Here is a 24,381-nt window from a genome sequence, read left to right on the forward strand (position 1 = left end):
TCAATTCTTGAATAAGATTGATGAGGACTCGAAAAGAAGGTATAGTCCTTTTCAGTTGAGTGGAGGCAACGCCAAGCATCAAAGAGTTCTTCCCTGCGCATCACTGATTTCAGAGTTGGTCTGGTGTATTTCTTGCTGTTAGATGTATCCAAGGAAGCATCCGGGACACTATTAAAATCACCACATATTACAAGAGAGCCCTCTTGAATTTTCTTCATCCTTTTAATCACCGAACTCAAAAATTTAACGGAATGGACATTTGGGGCATACACCGATACTAAAGTTCTTGTTATGTTATTGAATTTAGCCACTCGTATAATATATCTTCCTTCTGGATCAATGTCCTTCCGGATCTCTGAGAAAGCTACGTCTGATTTGATCGCAATCGTCACACCTTTTTTCTTTTGTGAAGAAGTCGAGTGAAAAATGTTAGGAAAGTCTCTATGAGAGAATGCTGGAAAGTTATCCGTCTTGAAGTGAGTTTCCTGGATACATAGGATATTAGCTCTATGCTTTTTTGCTTCATCCCAAACAGCATGTCTTTTGAAGGGGGTGTTCAGCCCTTTAGCGTTAATAGAGAGGATATGGAGCCCCATCATCCATCTTTGAATCCTCCGAGGAGGTAATTGCTTCTGTATATCCAAGCATTTTATGTTGGAAGGTAATAATCATTTATCCTTAATAAAAAAGGAAAAATGTAAACTTCGGAGCCATTGTGAAGAGAGGAACAGAGACATACTAAAAACAAGGTATAAAACCAAAAGTTCTCGTATGAGAGAAAGAGATAAAAAATAAAGAAAAAGATCATTACTGATCCGTAATGCAGCTGCAAACTGCACATCTATATGGAGGGGAACATGAGACGTGACGCTTGCACCGGGGAGCTGTATACAATGCTGATTTCCTGCCATCTAGAACTGCAATTAGACTTGTTTCCAGTCAGGCGATAGTCGGCCTAGGTTAGCTCCAGATTTGGGTGTGTTAGGCTGTATATTTGGGTGAATGTCCCAGCTCTCAATTAGGTCACATCCTTGTTGAGGATTTTTAATCGTGTACGTGGATCCGTTGCGAAAAACGATAAGCTTAACCGGAAATCCCCATCTGTACTGAATGTGATGCTCTCTTAGGGTTTGGGTCACCGACACAAATTTTTTCCTCGCTAGTACTGTAGCTTGAGATATGTCCGAGAACATATTAATGTTGGCATAGGGGTCCGGTAGTTTATGTTCCTGTCTTGATTTAGCCATTATCTGTTCTTTGATGTGAAAAAAATGGATCCTCGCCAATACATCTCTGGGTATTTTTTCAGGAAGGTGCGCAGGTTTAGGAAGCCTATGAGCTCTGTCAATCAGCAATTCAAAGGGTGCCGCTTCGGGTAGCAGGACCGAGATAAATTGAGAAAGATATTTACTCAGCTCAGTTGACGGTACCGACTCTGGGATACCTCTAAATTTAAGATTATTCCTTCTCGAGTGGTCTTCCATGTTAGCCAGTTTCAATTGGACTTGCTGCAAGGTGTCCTGTGTAGTAGTTATAGAGTCCACCACTTCATTATGTGCTTCTGCATACTCTCCCATTTTATGCTCTATGTGATCCACTCTGTCTCCTAATTTGTGCACATCATTTTTAATTTGGTGTATTAATGACAGAAAGTCCTGGTGCAGGGAGCTGCGTAAGGATATTAACATCTCCTTAAGTGTGGTGTCTGAAACTGGACAGTCAGAAGTTGGGAAAGTCCCTATAGGATCTACCGATTCTGATTCTTCCGATATAGGGAATATAGCTGGTCTTACCCTATGTAGATTTTCCTCCGCACTCGTCAACTTCGGTTTAGATTTAACTGGACTCGCATGAGTAGATGAAGAACGAGATGTGGTGTCAGAGATCCCCTCTTTCTCTTTTGTGGCGTCTTCTTCGCTTTGATTATGCAGGGAGTTCGAGTTCCTGTGGTTTTTAGAGACCCGCCTACGTGCGCCATCTTGGCCGGGCTGTTCCGAGGCCTTGAAAAATTCAGTGAGTTTACGTGGTGTGGAACCTGTTTTCCGCTTGCCCATCCCAAGATACTGGTGCTCGGTGCCTTCCCGGATGAGGATGAGGAGGAAAGCAGCAATAAAGTAGTCGCTATATATCCCGGTGCACGGTCACGCTACAGAGCCTCAAGTAAAAGCTACCATCCGCTTCCACTTCCGGCCACGACCCCCCAGTTGGTATAGTGTTTTAAACATTCTGAAGTCAATATCATAGTTTTTTTAAACATTTTTGGGTTATCACAGTCAGGTTTTTTTTGTTCAGCTTTCTTAAATTCTGCTTTATAAAAAAGCTTTCTGACAAATAGGTGTAAATCTTTTATTTATTTGAATTTATCACTGGGAGCTGTAGGGCAAAATTTTAAGCCTAAACTTAATACTTCTTCCTGTATTGGTGTTAGTTGGTGTTGAGATATAAGAATTTATCTTTTTTCCACGGATTTTGACTGGCCTTCTGAAAGAATTATTCCATGCTTCTATTTTTGGTCGTTTTGTGTGCTTTGGTTGGGCCTAAAAAAGTGGTTTTAGGTGTGGCTCCCAGGGATTCAGAACTACTCGATTCCCTGGATGTGTGGATGTTTGATGTTTCCCTTTCGTTACTTTCTGTGTTTTGTGATGGTAACTGATCTTTTTATAATGTGCACGGGTATAAAGTGAATTTGACTGTTTTTTAGTGGTAAACTTGGTATCATATGTATTGGACCTTTTAGGTCCTTTTCTCCTAGTTGTGGTTTGTGAACTATGTGGATGAAATGTGGATGAAAAATTATCTGATTCCAGTTCTTCCTTTCTGAAAATTTGTGTTTGTGAATTTAAACATTTTTCGCTCTTTTTGCAATCATAGGCGCGATCATTTTCAAAGGCTTGTTTGTCCCTTCTAAATTTATTTTCTTTACCTTCCATTAATTCCCTATTTAATTTAGTCAGATATGTCTTCATATTTTGATTTCTTATTTCAAACCCCTCCAGTGAGAACAATTTCTGCCTGGAAGATTTCAAATTTTCATACTCTTTTTCGGCTTTTAGCAATTCCCGTCTGTAGTACCAATCAATATTTGGATTATTCCCTAGAGCATCTGTATAATGTTTCCTTCTGTTCCTTTTAATAAATTCTAGTTATTTAACATTGGGGAAAATGTGTGCTCTTAGTTCTGTTGGGTTTAATTTATCTTCTATATATTTCAATAAATATTTAATATGCCAATGTAATATACATTTTCTGTTCAAAATAGTTTGATTTCCAACTCATTTAGTTACTGATTTAGTTTTAGTTTTTCAGAAATAAATTCTCATTTTACTTCAGTCAAAAAAGTTCAACCAATTATCTTTATTCGAAATCCATTCTGGAAAGAGGAAAGAAGGGGAAGGTAGGGAGAGAAAAGAGGGAAAACAAAAAAAAATCCCTTATGTCACTTGAAAGATTACCAGGTTTTACGCAATACACTTGTTGCCAATACCCTAATAAATGACATTCAATGTCAACAATGATTTCAGCAATAATCAAAATACCACATTCATTTGCTATCATACACAGATGCAGCAAATTAACTCCCAATCTAAATTGTATCTATGTGGTTTTTCACCACCATATTCTAAAAGTAGAACATTTTTTTCTTGGGGGATTATTAATTAATTTGTGGCACCACATCCCTCTCATTATCAAAAGATCATTTGGAATGGGACTTTTCAGGTGCATATTTATTGTTTGAGGAAAGAGAAAACTTGTTTTTGTTTAAAAGTATTTCTATACATTTTTATTATTGCTAGTACAAAAGTTATAGGATAGGGGAGTTAAATGATTTTTGGGAGGGGGAGAAGGGAAAAACCACGGTGTGTCCTTTTTTCTTTCCTTTTTTTTTTTATATGATGTTTTGTTCAACATAATTTGAAATAATCTTTGTTAAAGTGAAGGCCTTTGGTTTACTACTTTGCACTATAGATGTTCTGTGATTGCTAACTCATGTGACATTATGCAATCTAATTATAATTAATACGTATTTGAAAATTCATGTTTAAGTGGGCGGAGCCTTCAGTGGGGGACTAGAATACCAGCCCTGCACTGATAGGAGTCCCGTGTCCCCTGGGTTTTTGCCTGGAGAGAAACATCAAGGCTTTTTTTGTAGTATGGGACAAGGGACTGGGTACAAAAAGGGATAGGTGATTCAGCCAGCATTGAAGCATGGACATTAAAGCTGTACAATGGCAACATTGTAAATGTAAGTTTTTTAACATCTAATCATTGAATTAATAGATTGTTGGTTAGAATGCAAAATGAAATTTATTTACTGAACTTATCAAAATTAATTCAATGAACCTAATCAATTTCTATGTAATCTAAGTAAGAAAATCAATATCAGTATACATGAATAATTTTTTCTTTTTTTACTTATTAAGTTATTGGCGAATTGTAGTATAAGCTAAAAATGATAGTAATTGGACCATATTTATTTTTGATCATTTATCACAATATTGGCTAACTGTGGTAAAGAGAATCATGAGTATTAATTAAACATGGTAGTATTTTGATAATTTTAATCATAAATATATATATAATTAATTGAAGAAAACTAACATCATACAAATTAGTTTATTTGGATATAATTAATTAGCATATGTTATAAATAAATTTGCATGTAATAGAAGCTGCTGCTAATAATATTTTGGAAACACCTGGAAAGAAATCCATTATAATCAGGTTTGATCGTTAAGATCTGACAGCTTTAATCAATAGTCTGTTGCTTCTACCCAACTTTCATTTACCTTGATGGAGGTGCTTTAAAGTTGATGCTAAACAAACAATAAGTAAGTGCGAGGTTGTTATTCAAAGGTCTTCATAAAAACTACTTTGTCACAAAAAAAATTGAAATATATACATTTGTTTTGTGAAACGTCATAAAGAAATGAATGTATCCACTACAGTTTGTTCTTCTGATGAAGCCCTTGTGGTAAACGCGTCAAGGAAGGTAGCATGGAAATTGTTATGGTTAACAAATAAGAAAATATGAATATTTTATATTTTGCACTGTTTTACATTTTAGCTTTTGTACTAACAATAATAAAAATGTATATCAATACTTTTTTAAAACAAAAACATTAGTTTTACCTTTCCTGACACATTAAATATGCACCTGAAAAGTCCCATTCCAAATGATCTATTTTTGAACTTGTGATAATTGGGATAGGGATGTGGTGCCACTAATTATTTCCCAAGAAAAAAAATCTTTTTGTATTTATAAAATATAAATCCCACATGTACAGTAACCGTATAGGGGCAAACAATGAATGCAGGATATGAATCACAATGGTTTCATTTTAGAGCATTTCACAGATATAAATCTGCTTCCTCAGGAAACAGTATGTATGCAGAAAGGAGGTAAGTATTAAATAAGAAGGGAAACACATACCCATATTTATAACTTCCCCGCCACTTTAACCTGACTGGAGAAGACTCCAGAGGGATGTGTGTGCCGCGATCACAATTGCAAACCCACATGTATGCCATTCCGGTAGTTACTTTGCCTTTATAGATCAGCCAATGGCAATTTATAGTGAGTGTATACTGCCAAATAAAAATATCAATGAAAGAAAACTTTAATGATTAAATCAATGGTTTCCAATAATGAGGTCAAAGATATGATAGTAAAGCTGTATCATAAAAAAAAACACATGTTCGCATATATAAAGATATATATATATATATATATATAGCAGCAGAATATCTATCCTCAATAAATTAAATCAAAAATATTTTGGCAATACTGCAAGTCAGATCTACAAGTAACCACACAGAAAAAAGAAATGTAAATATACACTCACCATTTATATAGCCATCAGGGGAAAGAAAAGGTCCAAATCAAAACACAAGCACACTGAAAAATATATTCCAATGGGTAATAAGTTTAGGAGGCTAAAATTAAAACCTATGTGCCTCACAGCATATTTTAAAAAAGCCATAAACAACAAGTAAAGGGCATTCCAAAAAATATAAAAATGAAGGATTACCTTCATCATTTGAAAACTATAAAGAATATACCAAAAAATGTAAAAGATAAAATGTGCAAAACTATAAAACGAAAGACAGATTGCAAAAGAAAGTAAGGCAAATCCCCAAAATGTTTTAAATATATTCATAGCAAAAAGTTCAGATCTGAGCATGTAGGCACCTTAAAGGATGTCTCTGGGTTGGTACCTTGGAGATAAAAAAAAAAAAAGGCAGATTTACTAAACACAATTTTTTTTTATAGCTCACAAAGTACACAAAGGAAAATTGCAGAGCTCATGTATAAATTCATAATAGCAATGTCACTGCCTTAATGGAGTCACAATGGCTCAAAATTGATATGATTGAGAAACAATTGGGCAAAATTAGGGTTGACAAAGCACCAGGACCCGACAGATTACATTCACTTGTCCTCAAAGAGCTGAGACCAGTTATTTCAAAGCCATTATTTCTAATTTTTTGGAACTCTTTAATCACTGGCATAGTGCCAATGGATTGGCATAAGGCCAATATGGTCCCTATCCTCAAAAAGGAGCAGTCATTACCAGGTAACTACAGACCGGCTAGTTTAACGTCCATAATTTGAAAGGTCCTAGAGAGTTTGATAAAGAACCACATAGAGGAGTTTCTACAGAACTTGGTGTTCCAAGTGGGAAATGGGAAACTGGGAAATGAGGTCACCGAAAGCTTGTATATTTCGCAGATAAAACGCAAATGTGATCCAGTTGCCGACGTCAATCAAGCCCAGACTCGGCATGTATGGGGAAAGGAAGCAACACACCACTAACCGCCTCCTTAACCAGTTATGCAGAATCTATCGAGAATAAAATGCATATGCGTTTCACCAATATTAGACATAAAAATATTGGGAAAAAATAGTAAAACTAGATTTTTTTTTTTAAATAAAGAATGGTAATATAACAAATTCCCTGTTTTAAATCTAGCCCTATGTATTAAATTAATATGATGGGGGCCCTATATGCAGACATTGCCTATTCCAATAAATAGCCGAGAGTCAGTGGTATTGGTAAATAAATAAATAAATAATAATAAAATAAATAGGCGTCCACAGACCACTGGGTGCGATAAAATTCCCCCTAACCAAATGGGGAAAGGGGGAGTAGGGGTGACATATAAACACACCCGGAGGTGTATACATTCTCCCCGCGGGTCCCAGATACACAATGGAAATAAAAATCAATTGTTAGTGACAATAAAATGTATGTTGGAAATAAAAATAAAATATATATAAATGGTGAGAAAAAAAATTCAAGTTATGTTTTTAAATTAAAAAAAAAAGACTGAAAATGTGAACCAGGAAAATAATTAGCTTTTAACCGATAGATACATTTATTTTACACTGTAACACATGGATAAATTAGTCACCCCCCTAGAATGAATTTGAATTTTTTTCCAAAGCCATGAATCTTCACATCATAATTGTGTCCGAGACCAATATGGCGACATAATGGGGGACTTAATTTTACCATTTATAATCAGGTAAATGTGTTGATGTATTTGTTTGCATAATTGGCATTTGGTCTTGCCCACTTAATATCTGCCACATGAGCAGAACGCTAGGTATATAAACCCTATTGTAGTGCAGTTCACAAACTGGGTTTTAAATTCAAAATCACAGGGGGGTGTGCCCAAAAATGTATTGTCCTTTCATAAATCCACTTACATTGTTCACATGAAAAATATTTCAGTACCAGGACTTCTACAGGTGTCAACTGTCTCTGGTTGGAAATGACTTTGGACTAATAATGTACTGATCGATGGTAACTTCTTCTAGACAAATTTGGGTCTCTCTGAGACAAATTCTTTAATCTTGGGGTCACATGTGAGGAAGGGTTAATATTTTAGAAAAATGTTATGATCCATATCATGGTCTCTGGATTAATTGGTATTAAACCTGATGGTGTTATATTTTTGTATCCATTTCTTAGCAAAAAGTAGACTTTTCAAACATTTTTTACTGTAGCCCCTTTGTAATCGGCAAATTCCCCAAATGCTTAGCTTGTACCTCAAAATTAGTATCATCTGAAACATTTCTTCTGATCTGCAGGTATTGGGAAAGGGGAATGCTCCAGATTAATGGGGTTGGATTGGCACTGGTGGCAAACAAGATCACGTTGCCTGCCATAGATTTGCGGTAAAGTGTGGACCTTTATGTATCATCATTACATTTGCAAATGTCTAAAAATGGAACTTGTAAGCGGTAAAACTCCATAGTAAATTTGAGATTAATCCAATTAGTTTGTATTTTACCAAAAAATTTCCTTTAATAGGTCCACACTGCCCGTCCAAATCGGAGGGACATCATCTATGTATCTCTGCCATAAAACAACATGACACAGGTACATAGAAAAAGCATCCTGAGCAAAAAATACTCTCTCCCAACCTCCCAGATAAGGATTGTCATAGCTAGGGGTACAATAAGTGCCCATGGCAATGCCCTGGATTTGCAAGTATAGCTGATCATCAAATAGTAAGGTGTTTCTAGTGAGAATTAAATCTAAATATTTCAAGAATGACGTCCGCATAAGGCCATAGTGATTGATTTCTCTTTTAGGAATTTTCCAGTGACATAAACCTTTAGATCATTGTGGATGCTCGAATAGAGAGCTTCTATGTCAATGGTAACCAGTATCAATTCCGGGGGAATTGTCAAGTCTTCCATAAGCTTCAGAAGGTCTCAAATCTTTGAGATACGATGGCAAGTCTGATACATGTAGGCGTAAAACGGATCAACCATTTTACTGGCATTATTGGTTAAGTTCCTAATCCCTGTCACAATCGGTCATCCAGGGGATCTTTAAAATCTTTGTGCACTATATTACCTGCTTATAAAGTTATTTTGGTGCAACCCTGATTAAAGACGCTTGTTTACGTGGGTGCAGAAAACATGCCAAAGCTCTGTTAGCAATTCTGGGAGCAGTGGCCTTCCTTGTTTGGCTAAAAAGGGGTAGAACTGATGACGCCTCAAGAAGTGTGCAAAACACGTGCCACAGCTCGGCTAGGGCCACGGGAGCAATCAGGAGAGCAGAACTGCGGCATGTGTTCTGCACCACAGCTCCACTTTCCTGACTTCTCTTGCGTCCATAGCAGAGCTTGTGGCACAAGCTTTGTATCCACATGGGTGTGGCGCATGTGCCACAACTCGGCTTGGGCCACGGGAGCAGTGTTCCCTACACAACTTCTCTCTTGATAGGCTAAAAAAGTAAACACTAATGAAACTTGAGGAGTCATCCATGTTTATTTTTGTTTCAGCCAATCAAGAGACAGGTCTATGGGACCATTGCTCCCTGAATCTCTAATGGAGCTTTGGCTCCATTTGGGTGCAGAACACGTGCTAAAGCCCCACTAGAGATTCCAGGAGCAGTGTTCACATACAGGCTGCCCCCATAGGACATCTTAAATCAGTCGAGAGGTTGTAGGAAGACACTTCCCCAAACAGCCCTAGCGGAGCTTTGGAAAGTGTTCTGCGCCCACATGGGTAAAGATCACATGCCAATGCTCTGCCGGGGACTCAGGAGCAGTGTCCTCATAGGATGTCTGATGAGAAAAGGAAAACCCTGATATTGGCTCAAGATTCATGAGGGTTTTACTTTTCTCCGCTAATTATTACTAGGAGAATTAGGAGACTTGTGCACATTTGTCCTCTAGTGCTTGGCGATACCACACTGTCAGTCAACTGTGCTCATGTCGAGTGCCGCTGTGGGAATCATCCTTTCATAGAGGGATAATCTGTAAAAGAAAGTTAAATACAGTTAAACACCAATCGCATACATATAATAAAAATACTTAACAATAAGTGGCTGTGGAGATCTGGAGTTCCGTTATTAAAGGGGGCTTCAAGATTCCAAAGTCTAGTTAAAAACGCTTATAAAATCACCATTGTTTTCAATAGAAGCTTTTATATTAAAACACCTTTAAACGTGTGAAGACAGGTATAAACGTATGTCAATGGAAGCTTCCAATAACGTTTTTAAAAATTTTAAAAATGTGTCCCAAGGAAACAGCTTGGTGTAGATTAGTCCATTGGAATGCATAGGAATGTAAAACATGGGCTTTTTAAGGCTCAGGTTAAACTCCAGGGAAACAGTCCGTCTATACTTAGAGCCTTAGAGGTGTGTAAAATGTTCTATGTGTTTTGAGTACAGTTATGAGATGTATTTGTTTGAAACTGAAATGATTGTATTTGCAATTCATTATGAATTTTTGAAATGTATGTAACGTATTTATTTGCAATATAGACATACATTGAAAAATAATTTTGAAATTTATTTTCAGAGTGTTCCATGGGATGTATTGGGAGCCCAAGGGAAAGGCATTCGTGGAGAGGTGATTAGAGGGGAAGTCACTTCTTCTGACCCTGTTGCACATATTTTGTTTCATCGAACAGGGACTGATTGACATTCAAGAGTGAGACAGAACCAATGTGTGAGTGTGCAAGCAGTACATGAAGACCTTAGAGTTGAAGGATTTTGTAGGATTGAGGTGGGTAATATTTTACTATGTATGTATCACATTAGTTTATCTGTGGGTGAATGCAAACCATTAGATGCAATAATGACAGAAGCATATATGTCAAAGGGTAAGCATTGTTATTTTAACTGTATGTTCTTGCTGTTGGGTGACGTGTTATAGACAAGTAAGTGTATCTGTACTTAGTAGTAGCTAATCACATTCAACTAGAATTTTTTGGTAAAGCTAAGATCATTTTATTGCTATCTATGCCACTTCTTCAGCTTTATGTGCTAGGCAAATACCCAACAGTTACAGCAGGGAAAATAAGCATTGAACACCTCAACATTGTTCTCTATAAATATATTTTTTTAATGAGGCTATTGACATGAAATTTAAACCAGATGTTGGTAACAACCCAAATATTCAACACAAACAAAAAAATCAAAACAAATAAGTTTGTAAATTAAATCATGTTTAACAAAGTGAAATGGCACAAGGAATAAGTATTGAGCACATGAATAAGGTGCAAAAAAGGCATGGAAAGACAAGAAAACTGCTGAAATTTGTCAGTATTTAGAAAGAAATGCTGACCCCTATCAGTGCAAATTATCAGCTGGCTTAGTCCTAATTGATGGCCTGTAAAAAGGTTTCTGATTACCAAGGTATCACACAAGAAACATCTCATGATGATTAAAAGCAAGGAGCGCTCCAATGGCATTGGTTACAGATGTATTTCTGAGCTTGGAACCTGGAGACCTGGAATTTGCAGGTACAGTTGTTTCAAAGAAAAAAAAAAAAGTAATGCACTCAACTGACATAGCTTCTTTATACTCGCATTGTGCAAGACTCCACTGCTGAAGAAAAAGCATGTTGAAGCTCATTTAAAGTTTGCTGCACAACGTTTGGACAAGCCAGTGAAATACTGGGAGAATATAGTCAGATGACGCCAAAATTTAACTCTTTGAAACCCACCATGTTTGAAGGAGAAATGGCACTGCACATCACCCAAAAAACACCATACCAACAGTGAAGTTTGGAAGTGGAAATTTTATGGTGTGGGGCTGTTTTTCAGCATGGTGGTACTAGCAGACTTCAAATAACTGAAAGAAGGATGAATAGAGAATTATGCCAGGACAGTCTTGATAAGAATCTTTTGCCATCCACTAGGATGCTGAAGATGAACATGATTTCGGCATGAAAATGATCCCAAACAGACGTCCAAGAAAACTATGAACTGGTTTCAGAGATAGAAAAAAAGATGCACAGTCAATTACCAACTTGAATCCAATTGGAAATAAGTGAAAATCGGAGTTCATAGAAGAGAACTTTTAGGATTTGTAGACCGTTTGTTCACTTTTGCTTGGGAAACAAATGGCTTTGGAAATTTGACTCTGAGTACATTATATTTATTTTTTGTCCTTCATACATTTTGGATAAGTGGAGTTAGGAAACAAAAGTTGAATCTTCAAAGAAACTAAAGACTGTAAGTAATCTTACAGTTATATTGTGACTTGGAAAATGAGTGGCTGCAAGGTGGAAGGTTTTTTTAAGTGCACAGTCTGCCATATGTATTGAAAAATGGAGCAACAGCTCCTAGGTGAATACCACTGTGACAGATGTGAGCAAGTCACCCTTCTAGAATCTCACATTATAAATCTGGAGGAGCTCATTGCAACACTGAAATCACTGGATCACCTTGGAGGGTCTCCTGCTCACTGAGCAGGTAGTTAATGGCTTGGATGTGGAGAGGATCCCTTCGACGGAATGGTTTGCTTTCTCCCTGGAGCCAGGGTTCGGAATGTGGTGAACCAAGTGGACAAATTACTGGGAGGGGTTGGACATGACATGTCTTTGAAAATGGGGGATCCTTAAAAATTAGTTTAAAGAACTAGGTTAAAAAAAAGGACCTCCAAGGTTATATTCTTTGGAATATTGACTATGCCATACGAAACATGCTGTGCTATGGGAAAGATTTATGGGAATGATGGAGGGATATTTAAACAAGGACAGAGGGGGGTACAGTTAAATAAGAACGGTCGGACAGGGGTCAGTCATCTGTGAAGGGTGGATTGGGGATAGTTGGGGGAGGGATATGGATAAATATAAGGAGATTCCCGTGTTACACACAAACATTGGATTGCGTAGTACTAGGTGTACTAAAAACAAAAGGGGCAAACCGTGCTGGTGAATGCAGCAGTGGTAAAGAGCCTGTTCACCAATGCCAGAAGTCAGGCAAACAAATTAGGGGAGTTAGAAGCCTCAATGAATGAAGAGCATCTTGACTTTGTTGGTAATGCTGAATTCTGGCTTTGTTTTACACATGACTGGGCTGTCAAAATTCCCAATTATTTCTTTCATAAGACAGAGACAAACACAAAGGTGGTGGCGTCTGTCTGTATGTGAGAGGTGATCTAAAAGTGAACGTGAAAGCAGAAATTGTTAATGGGGCATGTGATTAGGTTGAGACATTATGGGTGGAGTTGAATATGGGGATGCAGAATACCCAGTTATTGGAGTCTGCTTTAGGACCCCAAATGCGAAAAAAGAAATATAGACTCAAGTACTAGCATAAATGGACATGGGTGCAAAAGCTGGCAAAGTTGTAGTAATGGGATATTATAACTGCTCTGACATTGACTGAAGTAATGGCACTAAAGGAACAGCAAAAGGGTGGAAATTCATGAATTTAATATAAATAATTTTTATGGTACAGTTTATAGAAGCACCAACTAGAAATGATATTCTGCTGGACCTAACAATGCTTATAAAAAATGTGCAGATAAAAGAATCTGCATAGCAGTGACCATAAAATGATTAAATGTATTATAAGTTATAAACTGGAAGCAAAAACAGGTAAGATAAAAACTTAAAGTTAAATTTTAAGAGAGCCAAACTTCTGTTATTAAGGGTCTCCCTCCCTGACTTGTACTGGGAAAAGAATATTGTTGTCAAAGAACACAGAACAGAAATGGGAATGTTTCAAGTCTTTTCTACACAAACACACTGAAAAACATATTCCAATGTATATATAAAATTGTATGTATGAGTGTATTTATTTGTGTATGTTCCACCGTCACTCGAAAATGCATGGAGACATTTCAACCAAACTTGCTATAATAATGACTGAGCACCAGTCATCTTTGTACAGCGCTGTGCTATATGTTAGAGCTATATTTGGATGTATACTTGTATATAATAACTAGAAAACGCATGGAGATATTTCAACCAAACTTGCTAAGTTCCGTCGTCACACGGAAACGCATCAACACATTTCAACTTTAAGACCTTATATTATATTAGTATAATGTAGGATTGCAACAAATAAATACCTGGGCAACGCCGGGGAATCAGCTAGTGGGTAATATAATTAGGAGGCTTAAATTAAACCCTTTGTAGCTCACAGCTATGTTAAAAAGCCATAAACAATAAAAAAGGGCATTTCAAAAATATAAATGAAGGGTCATCTTCATCATTTGAAAATAGGAATATAACAAAATATGTAAGAAAGAGATAATATGTGCAGAACTTCAAAATGAAAAACAGATTGCAACAGAAAGAAAGGCAACCCCCCCACATTTTAAAAAAATATTTTAAAAGCAAAAAAATCAGGTCTGAGCATGTAGGCCCCTAAAGGATCCCTAATCTCTGGGTTGGTAACTGAGGATAAAGAAAAGGCAGATTTACTAAAGCTCAAAATTGATGTGATTAAGAAACAGTTGGACAAAATTAAGACACAAAGCACCAGGACCTGATGGATTACATCTATGTGTCCTCAAAGAGCTTAGTTATTTCAAAGCCATTGTTTCTAAGTTTTAGAGACTCTTTAATCACTGGCATAGTACCAATGAATTGGTGTAAGGCCAATGTGGTTCTTTTTTGCAAAATGGGAGCAAAGGCATTACTAAGTAACTACAGACTGGTAGGTTTAACTTCCATATTTGGAAAGGAGAGTTTGATAGAACCACATAGAACCACTAGAAAATAATATATTAAGTGATAATCAGCATGGATTCAAGAAAGACTGAAGTTGTCAAATACATTTAATCTCTTTTTATGAGGAAGTAAGTAAACAGGTAGACAGTAGATTAAAAGTTGACAGTCCCCCACAGACAGTTAATTTGCAAGTTGGGGTCAATAGGATTAGAAAAACCACTCTGTAAATGGATAGAGAACTGGCTTAAAGATCGCATCCAATGTGTAGTGAATAATGATTCATACTCTGAATGGTCTAAGGTTATTAGTGATGTACCCCAGGGTTCAGTGTCTGGACATTTACTGTTTAACATCTTTATAAGTGATATAGCGTTTGGGATTTAAAAGTACCATTTCTATGCTTGCAGATGACACCATATTATGTATTGGAATTAGGTCCAAACTGGATGTCTATTATCTACAAGCAGACCTGGATGTACTGTTTAATTGGGCAGCCAAGTGTCAAATGACATTTAATATTGATAAATGTAAAGTTATGCACTTGGGAGCTAACAACATGCATGCTTCATACTGTCTAGGGGGAATACATTTGGGGAAGTCAGAAATGGAAAAGGATCTGGAGTTATGGTAGATCATAGACTTAATAATAGCATGCAATGCCAAGCTGCAATATATATAGCTAGCAACAAACCTTCTTATATTAAAAAAGGAATAGACTCCCCAAGCCGCTGTCTTTCCTCATACAATGATCTACTACTGACTTCTTCACTCATAACCTCATCACACGCACGGCTCCAAGACATTTCTAGAGCTGCCCCAACTCTCTGGAATGGTCTTCATCGTCCTATTCAGCTTGCTCCTACTGAGCACTCAAATCCTATTTTTTCAAACTTCAAAGCCATATTTTTATGTCTTTTGAAACCCTGATTACTTCCCACCACTACATATACTATTGTATGTTACTTCCCCCACCTCCTAGATTGTAAGCTCTTCAGCGCAGGGTCTTCTCCTCCTCCTTTGTCATTGTCTGTATTTGCCTGTCATTTCCACACCCTATTTAATGTATAGCTCTGCGTAATATGTTGGTGCTATAACAATCCTGTTTATTAATAATAAAAATATTGATGATGATAATAATAATAGACTGGAGAGATCGAGACATAATCCTGCCACTGTGCAAAGCATTGGTTAGACCTCACCTGGAATATGCAGTCCAGTTTTGGGCACCAGTTTATAAAAATGATATTGTGGAATTGGAGAGAGTGCAGAGAAAGGCAACTAAGATAATACAAGGAATGGAGGAGCTTATCTATGAGGAGAGATAAGCTGGACTGAATCTATTCATCCTTGAGAAGAGATGTTCAAGTTGGGATATGATCACCCTGTATAAATAATAAAAATTTCTCCATTTCCCGTTTATTCACTTTAAGATCCTTACAAAGGACAAGAGGGCACTGTTTGCGTCTTGAGGAAAAGAAGTTTAAGCTCCAGATAACGAAGGGATTCTTACCTGTAAAATCCGTGAAAATGTAGAATAGGCTTCCTCAGAAAGTAGTTTCAGAAAGTACGATAGATTGATTTAAAAAAAAGCTGTATGCTTTTCTAGAAGCACATAATTTAACTGAGTATTAAAGTTTTAAAGTAAACCAGAGACTGTTTAATCAAGGAAAATCTGGTTGCCTCAGGAAATCTGGAAGGATTTTTTTTCCTTGTAATGTTGTATCAGGGTTTTTGTGCCTTCCTCTGGACCAGCTATGTCTGTTTTTATCTGACATATGTTAATTTATCTAGTGGTTGATCTTGATGGACCTATGTCTTTTCTACTAAATATAGGAAAGAAGGTAGAGTTTTATTCTCTCCGGCAAATGCAGCAACGATCTCCGGGGATTTCCCGGTGACGTTGTTGCATGCGTCGGTGCAGGCGGGAGGATCAGCAGGAAATTCAAATAATTTTGTATTGGTAAAAAAACTGTATTGAGTCCAATACAAAGAAATATTCATATATTATATATTATACATGCTTCTGTACAGTTATATTACATGTTTAAATATTTTTTTTTAGAGATTTTTGTTTTGTTATTTAAAGTTTATTAATACATTTGGTAAATTTATTAAATATCGGTTAATATCGAGTTATGCCTAAGAATAAATTTCCATGCAAAAAATTGTACCGCTTTTTGCATGGAAATTTGGATGGAATTCAACCGATAGGGAGATTAAGTATTTGTATTCCAAGTGAAGAGACGAAAGAATGAGGTTCAGAATTTTAAGTGAAAGATTTATTATTTATTTAATATGTATTTACACTTTGATTCATACATAAATATCATAAACATAAATCATAATATATCCCCTATCTTGTTTACATGTCACAAGATTGTGATATTCATACTAGACACAAGAATTCTAGCACCATACAATGATCAAAAGAGATCGTGTAGGTTGCGTAAGTCCTAGCGCGTTTCGGCAGTGTGGCTTCCTCAGGGGTTTTATATTAGGAGGACTCTACAGTCTGTATGTAGATTTGAAAAAAAATAGCAAAACAGAAGTTGTTGACAAGTCAAGCAGACATAGTATGAAACCAACATAGTATGTAACACTGGGGAACACATTTTTTGTTGACTTACACTTGTTTTTTTTTAACTAATTTTTGAGTCCAGAAATTACCCCCTTTTTTTGGCTATCACATCTAGTTTTTACAATACAGCGTACCCTCCATTTTTGTCAAAAAACATATAAATTTTACATACAATGCAAAAATAATGAAATAACCTGAATGTACTGTTTAAATTTCTTTTATTCATACAAAGGATTTATTGTTATTCGTAAAACATTTGAAAATTAATCGGGTAAGCGGTTAAGGTAAAAATTTACGCTTATAGCTTTTCCTGGAGTGTTCAGTGTTAGGACAATCCCGCCAGATGCTCCAACAATAGTCAGCCATCATATATTCGTCGCATCTACCCTGATACTGTCCTTCCATGACCCTCAAATCCTTGGTGGAATTGTTCACCTTGCTCATCCCTGACTGCACCAAGGTTTTCCGGAAAGAAAGATGGCTTGTCAGAAAATGCACCTTGAGGCTCATATTGCAACCAAGCATTTTGTAGCTCTCCAAAAGTTTCTGGACAATATCTGTGTAATTATTTGCTCGATTTTGACAACAGCTTTGAGTGATAAACCAAGCATTCTTTTCGACTTCTGACATTGTCCTGATAAAACGTTCATCTTTGATGAGCTGCTGAATCTGTGGACCATCAAACACACCTTTATTTTTTCAAATGACAGGCTAGGAAATGCCAAAATGAGGTTCTTGAAACAGTCTCCATCAGTTGGCAAAGCTTTAACGAACTACTTCATCAGACCCAGTTTCATGTGCAGAGGCAGGAATATAATAGTCTTTCTGTCAACAAGTGGCTCATGTAGAACGTTTGGATCACCTGGTTTTAGGGAAGATCTTGGAGGCTAAAGCTGCGTACACACGTCCAATTATTATCGTTGGAAATGAACGACGAACGACCGATTGACCAAAAATCGTTCTTAAAAAAAGTGACAAACGACGCCGACGAATGAGGATAGTCGTTGGAAATGAACGACCGGCGCGGCATATCCAATTGGATGAGGATTGTTCACCATCTATCGTGTGTATGGTCGTTCAGTGATCGTGCATGTTCCGAGCATGCTTGATGAACGAACGTTCTATACAGGCTGTATTGTGTTTATGTGTGTGTGTGTATATGTATATATGTGTGTGTGTGTATATATATATATATGTGTGTTAAAAATAGTTTCCCAAAATATTACATTACCTGAAAAGAATAATTTTCCAAAACTACCTTTACAAACTGACAAAATTTATACTTACGTTTTTTGGCGATCCGACGCCTTAACGCATCCAATACGTCCTTCTCTCGGTTTTTTAAATCAGACCACCTTTTCCTTAGCTGGTCCTTTGATCGCTCGACACGAAACTTTCTATGTATTCTCCACTGCAACTTCTCTAAAATGCAATTTTTTTTTCTAGCATTCTGGGATTTGTAATGAGCCCTCCGACCATCATAGTCCCACCTCTCCAGGACATCCACCAAAACCTCCATCTCCTCTTTTGCCATTGGTGTGGCACGGGTGGCTGGGCTGGCTCTTTGATGTGACATCCTCTCACATGACAGGAAACAATTTAACAGGAAGTGGCTGCATTTGCAAAGTGCTGTGGGAAATCAGAAGTGCAAAGTGCCAAGTCCGGAACGTGCGTTCGTTCGTACGAATATTCGCCCGGCAATTCTCCCGACCAACATTATTGAGGTAGGTTATGCTGCATATTTTTATGTTTTTATATGTTATGTTTATAGTTTTGTTATATTTTGTATTTTAATGTTTTTCACAGATCATGGCCTATGATACATTTAATAATCCTGACTTCATGCGCAAGTTTATTGAGGCATACAGGTCCCATCCCTGTCTGTGGAAGGTAAAGTCTGCGAATTATTACAATCGTCACATGAAACTGAAGGCGTATACCGCTATGGTGGAGCTCTGCAAGACTGCGACATAAAATATGTGAAGCAAAAGATACAAAACCTGCGGACCTTTTTCAAAAAGGAAATGAACAAAATAAAGTCTTCATAGCAGTCAGGTGCTGCTGCGGATGATGTATACGTACCTAAATGAAGGTACTTTAATCTGTTGGCATTCACTGCAGATCAGGATGAAGGTCGGCCATCAGTCTGCAGCCTGGAAGAAGCAAACAAGGATGACTGGGAAGGTACACACAGGGATGTTGGGGAAAGCCTTGATGAGACTCCAGAGATATTCAGGACACCAGACCAGGTAAGTTATTGAAAAATATTTTTATTATGCAATTTATAAAAACACAGGCACAGCTACATATAGTAAAGTATAAAGCATATAGTACGGAGTTTTATTGCAGTCCTACAAACATTGTGGTGTACAGACTATGTCATGCGATCCTGCCATTCTACTGCTCCAGTAGTGCTGAAGTACTCCAAGTACTTGCTTCGGTTTTCGGTTAGCCAACACTGAAGCATTCTGAGGTACTGCGACCTGTAGATCCACTAGACCAGTGAATTGGTTACTGCTTTCACCCGGTGCGGCTGTAGTAGAATCTTGCTCCATTAGAGGACCAAATGATGCACTGCAATTATTGCGGCGTAGAAAATTATGTAGCAAGCATAAACTACCTTGTCAATTTTGTCCATGCGGAGATTGATAGCAGTATGGAATATTCGAAAGCGATTTGCTAGAATACCGAACGCATTCTCAAACACCCTCCTAGCACAGGATAACCGGTAATTAAAAAAAAATTTCTGTTTGTCCAAGTTTTTTTGAGGATAGGGTTTTAACGGGTTTTCATGCAATGCAAATGCTTCATCTGCAACAAACACAAAGTTCTGTCCCTCCACAGTTTGGCTGTTTCTGGGAAGGGTGCAGTTGCTTGTTCATCAGCTTCCTGTGAAATGGTGTACCATCCAGAACCCCTCCATCAGACATGCGCCCGTTTCTTCCTATGTCTACTAAAACAAATTCATAACAGGCATTCACTATTGCCATGAGCACGATGCTGAAAAAACCCCTATAGTTATAATAATACGATCCACTGTCTGCCGGTGGGGTAATTCTTACATGCTTCCCATCAATTGCTCCTCCACAATTTGGGAAGTTCCATAAATCTTGAAATTCTGAAGCGATGGCCAGCCATTCCTCTGGTGTATTAGGAAACTGAAAGGAGAACATAGGAAGGATTTTATATGCATAATATTATGTTCTGTTTATATGTTCTATTTATTTTTCTTGCAGACTTCCTCCTGTAGTGAACATGCAGAGAGCTCACCTGCTGCCACAACATCCACTCCGATAAGTTCCAACCAAAAAAGGGGTCAGAAAAGAAAACATCAGGAGCTGGAAAAAAGGAAGCTTTCAAGAAAGCCATGTCCATATTAAATGAAAAAGAGGATCACTTTGGATGGCTTTGGCTTCTATATTGTGTCAAAACTGCGTCCCATGTACACCCTGCACGCCACCAATATGAGTATCATCACTACCCTTCCTCCAGTACACCAAATCAGTACAGTTTTGGCAATGAAAGCCTCTATTTCACTGATTTATAGTGGGAGTGTGTCACAAATGTTATTTGTTTTTTTGTTGTTAATATTGTTAAAATAGTTATGTTTTGTTTTTATGGTTAGTTATTGTTATTTATACTTTTTTATTGGCACTTTGTTAAATAAAATGTATCTTTTGGTTATGAAGCAAATGTGTCATTTTGTTTTAAAGATTGTATGGGGCCCTCTACCTTCATGTACTCATCTTTCAAGCAGTCGATAATTGCTGCACATGTCTCGGGGATGATATGACCCATTGCTTGCGGTGAGATCCCAGTGGAGAACTTCATGTCCTGCAGAGACCTTCCAGTGGCAAGGTATCTCAGGGTGGCGATCAACCTCTGCTCAGGTGTAATGGACTTAAAGAAGGTATCTTGTTACTCCAGAAAAGGTCCAACTGCTGAAAGTAATTGCTGGATAATTCTTGTAGTCATCTGGGAATGAGTGGCGCAGTTCCCGTAGCAGATTCTCATGTGAAATGTTGTCTCGATCCAACAACCAATCCTTACACCACATTCGCCGCTTCTTCTCAATGGCCTCCTCTTCAGGACTAAGCAGACATATCAAAGCAAGAGCTGCTTTTTTTCTTCCTTGAGAACACTTTGAAGGGCATATTGCACAGAGGGACAAAGGAACAGTGTGGTGAATGTCATTCGTTTGACCCGATCCGATCGTTCGTACACACTATTCACTTCCTCTGGTGCACGTCAGTTCCTGTATCGTTCAAATGATCACATCTATCATGTACCATATCGTTGAACGATCGTGTCATTATCTGTATGTACAGGATCGGTGCTATACGATCGTTCAAAGATATTGTGCGGGATCGTTCGTTGTTCGTTTACCAACAATAAATATTGGAAGTGTGTACGTAGCTTAATTCCTTTTCACCCAATGCCCCTCTCATGAGCTTTGCTGTCCCACATGCACAGATAACAGGGATATTTGGTGAATCTGTGTTGCTGACCAAGAAGGAAGCATACCATTTTAAGGTCAACACAGATGACCCAATTGTGTTGGTGATATTGCAACATCTCAATGACTCACTTTGTCTGCATATTGTTCACAAAGAGATACTGAATGGCCAATTGGGACTGACCCAAATATATTACCATTGTGAAGGAGGACACACTTTAAGCTCCGCTTTGATGAATAGTTGCCTTTCAGTTGAGTTATAGATTGGAATTCCCAATTCCTCCAATAAAGGATCCAGGTATGTTTTGGCAATACACAAAGCCACTGTCAGTTTTAAAGTACTGCAGAAATGCAATTTCTCTGGTTCAAAATTACGATACCTTAGTTCCTTTTTCAAGTAAATTTTTCCCATGCAGTTTTGCTAGTAATGCTAGGAGTTCTAAAGCCTTGTTCAATAGTCCCAAATCATCTGCCAAATTACTCAACTCATGCTGATCAAATTCCTTATAAAACAGGTTATCTATGATACGCCCACCTGTAGGAATTCAACATCCTCCAAGCTGGACCTCCTGTATGAGCAGGAGACGCGGTAACTGATTATGCCACTGCACCACAGTGCAGGAGCTTAAGTTTATTTGACCCAAACAGTGGCAGCTAATCAGGGATGTTTGTCGTGTGTCTAAAGGAGGCAACAAACTTTGTCACCTGGGAACACTGGGAACTCCTGTCAACCACCCTAGTGCCACCACCACAACCAGAAAGGGCACAAATTTTCTTATCAACAATGGGGAAAACTTTTTCTGACAGTCCACATAGGGAAATTACAACATTTAGAGCTCTTATTTATTACATGGAGAATCTGACAATCCCTCAACATTCCCTAGTGGGAAAAGCAGTGAAACACATGGACCTGAAAGATTTTCACAAGGAACTGTTTGAGGGATTTTCTGATTTCTTTTTTTTTTTCATTAGGACCCTTAGTTGCAGTCATCTACCTACATTTTTACCAGTCATAATAAAGCTTTTTACTTCTGCACAATTAGAGGTGAACATCATAAAATGGATTGAGATTGGGCCCCATGCTGTCTGATTCTAAATATTGGCTAAAGAAACCATTACAAGCGTTTTCCCTTCAAAAGGGGTATTTTAAACCACTTTTCTACCTTTCTAATATATATATGCATGCATGCATTACAGAGTTTTCTCTTGTTAAAAGTTTAGTACTAAACATGAAGAATAGTAAAAATAAAGTATTCATTTAATTTTGGTGTTACCCTTTTTGCAGACTTCCCTTGATGTTTGTATTGTGGAGCTTCGATTTTCTTCTTTGTGGTTTTCTCTGGTTTCCCTTCCTGTAAATGTGACCCTGAATTACTCTGCGTCTGAAGAATGCAAATATTATGAAGAAAAATCAGCAATTGCTGGAATAATTCATCTTGTAGGCATTGACACACCAAAAGTTCAGTGGCTAAGTGTTGGTGACTTTTTGACAATTACTCTACCTGACAAGACTTTATTGCCTGGAGAGGTGTTTACGGCATCAATCGGCCTCCAACATAACTGGACACAGCCCATCTTTAGCCTTAGGTAAGGAGTTGGGGCGGATTTATTCAAATCAGATTACTTGTTTTATCTTGAAATTTGTAACCAAAACATAATTTGTTATTATGGACAAATGTTCTGCTTCCACTTCCCATAATTTAGCCCTAGTTCTATGCCAGAACGTGTTTTTTTTTTTTTTTTTAAATCAATGATATTGTGTAATCTGTAAACAGTGCACAGCCATTTTGTTATCAAAACAGAGAAAACAATGTTCTCCTGTATACAGAAAAAATGAAAAATCAGGAGTGCCAGTAGAAAGCTGCTAGCCAATTAAATGAACAGGTTTAGTTCAAATGTATTTAAACTGCTTATGATCTGGTAGTGTATTTTAGGGTAACATATACCCAAACAAGGATCACTTGTAGAAATGTGGGCTTCCTAACATTGGAAATAGTCCTATTTTTGTTAGCATGAATTTAAATAAAAACATAAGAACATGTCGTTTGCTGGGTCCTATGCTGTACCTGTTTGTAGCATTACTTGTTTTTTTTTTAATTTGGTGTACTAAGCCATTTTGCACAATTTTACAGGGTACGGTGCCGTACTGGAGTAGAGCTTCTGTTTGCTCGGTCTGCTGCTCCAAACACCTGGGCTATTAAAACAGAGACACAGAAAGGAGCAAAACATCACACCATTATAGGACACTTAACTCAAAGAGGATCTTTAGGGCACAGGTGAGACTATAAGATAAGTTCTAAATCAATTTGTTTTGTAGAAACCAAAACGCACATAGCACTTTCTTGGTTTACCTTACATATTATAAAGTATAATTGTAATCTTTTTTTTGTCTTATGTTAGCAATAGGGATGAGCGTATAGGCCTCTGACAGTCTCGCAAACATTTCCTTGAACTTCAGGTGGGTTCGCAAAATTTCGGCGATCGTTTTTGCGAATTCCATTAAAGTCAATGGGCTGACTTTAAACAATAAAGCAAAGCCCCTCTTCAAAGCCAAATTTGGTAGGTAAGTGTAGAACAGTGGCAAAAAGGAAAAAAATACAAACGTTCCAAATGATCTTGTGGTTTTCCAGAAAAAGGAAGGCAAAGTGACAGCAGGCAAATGTGATTTTTGCATGATGGACAGCATCCAGAAGGCAGCAATGAACATTAGGACATTGAGAAAGGGGTAAACCCAACCCACTAGCAACAGTCTCTGCCATCACAACAGCAGGACAACGCGTTGCTATTTAATGTACGCTTTCCTATTTAATTTATATAGCTGCATAATGTGTTTGCACTATACCGTGTTTCCCCGATGATAAGGCAGGGCCATCAAATAAGACAGCCCCCCCTTTTTAGGTAAAAATGAAAAATA

The 24,381-nt window shown here is 37.5% G+C and overlaps 1 protein-coding gene across 1 annotated transcript in view; it reads left to right on the forward strand.

Annotated features, from left to right (window-relative positions):
* TMEM132A (transmembrane protein 132A) overlaps positions 1 to 24,381 on the forward strand; it is a 146,907-nt gene that overhangs the window by 61,812 nt on the left and 60,714 nt on the right. Inside the window, 3 exon segments of the mRNA XM_072423874.1 lie at positions 10,324 to 10,530; positions 22,753 to 23,054; positions 23,600 to 23,743. Coding sequence (XP_072279975.1) covers positions 10,324 to 10,530; positions 22,753 to 23,054; positions 23,600 to 23,743 — 653 coding nt within the window.

The sequence above is a fragment of the Pyxicephalus adspersus genome, chromosome 10, assembly GCF_032062135.1.
Source record: "Pyxicephalus adspersus chromosome 10, UCB_Pads_2.0, whole genome shotgun sequence".
NCBI lineage: Eukaryota > Metazoa > Chordata > Amphibia > Anura > Pyxicephalidae > Pyxicephalus > Pyxicephalus adspersus.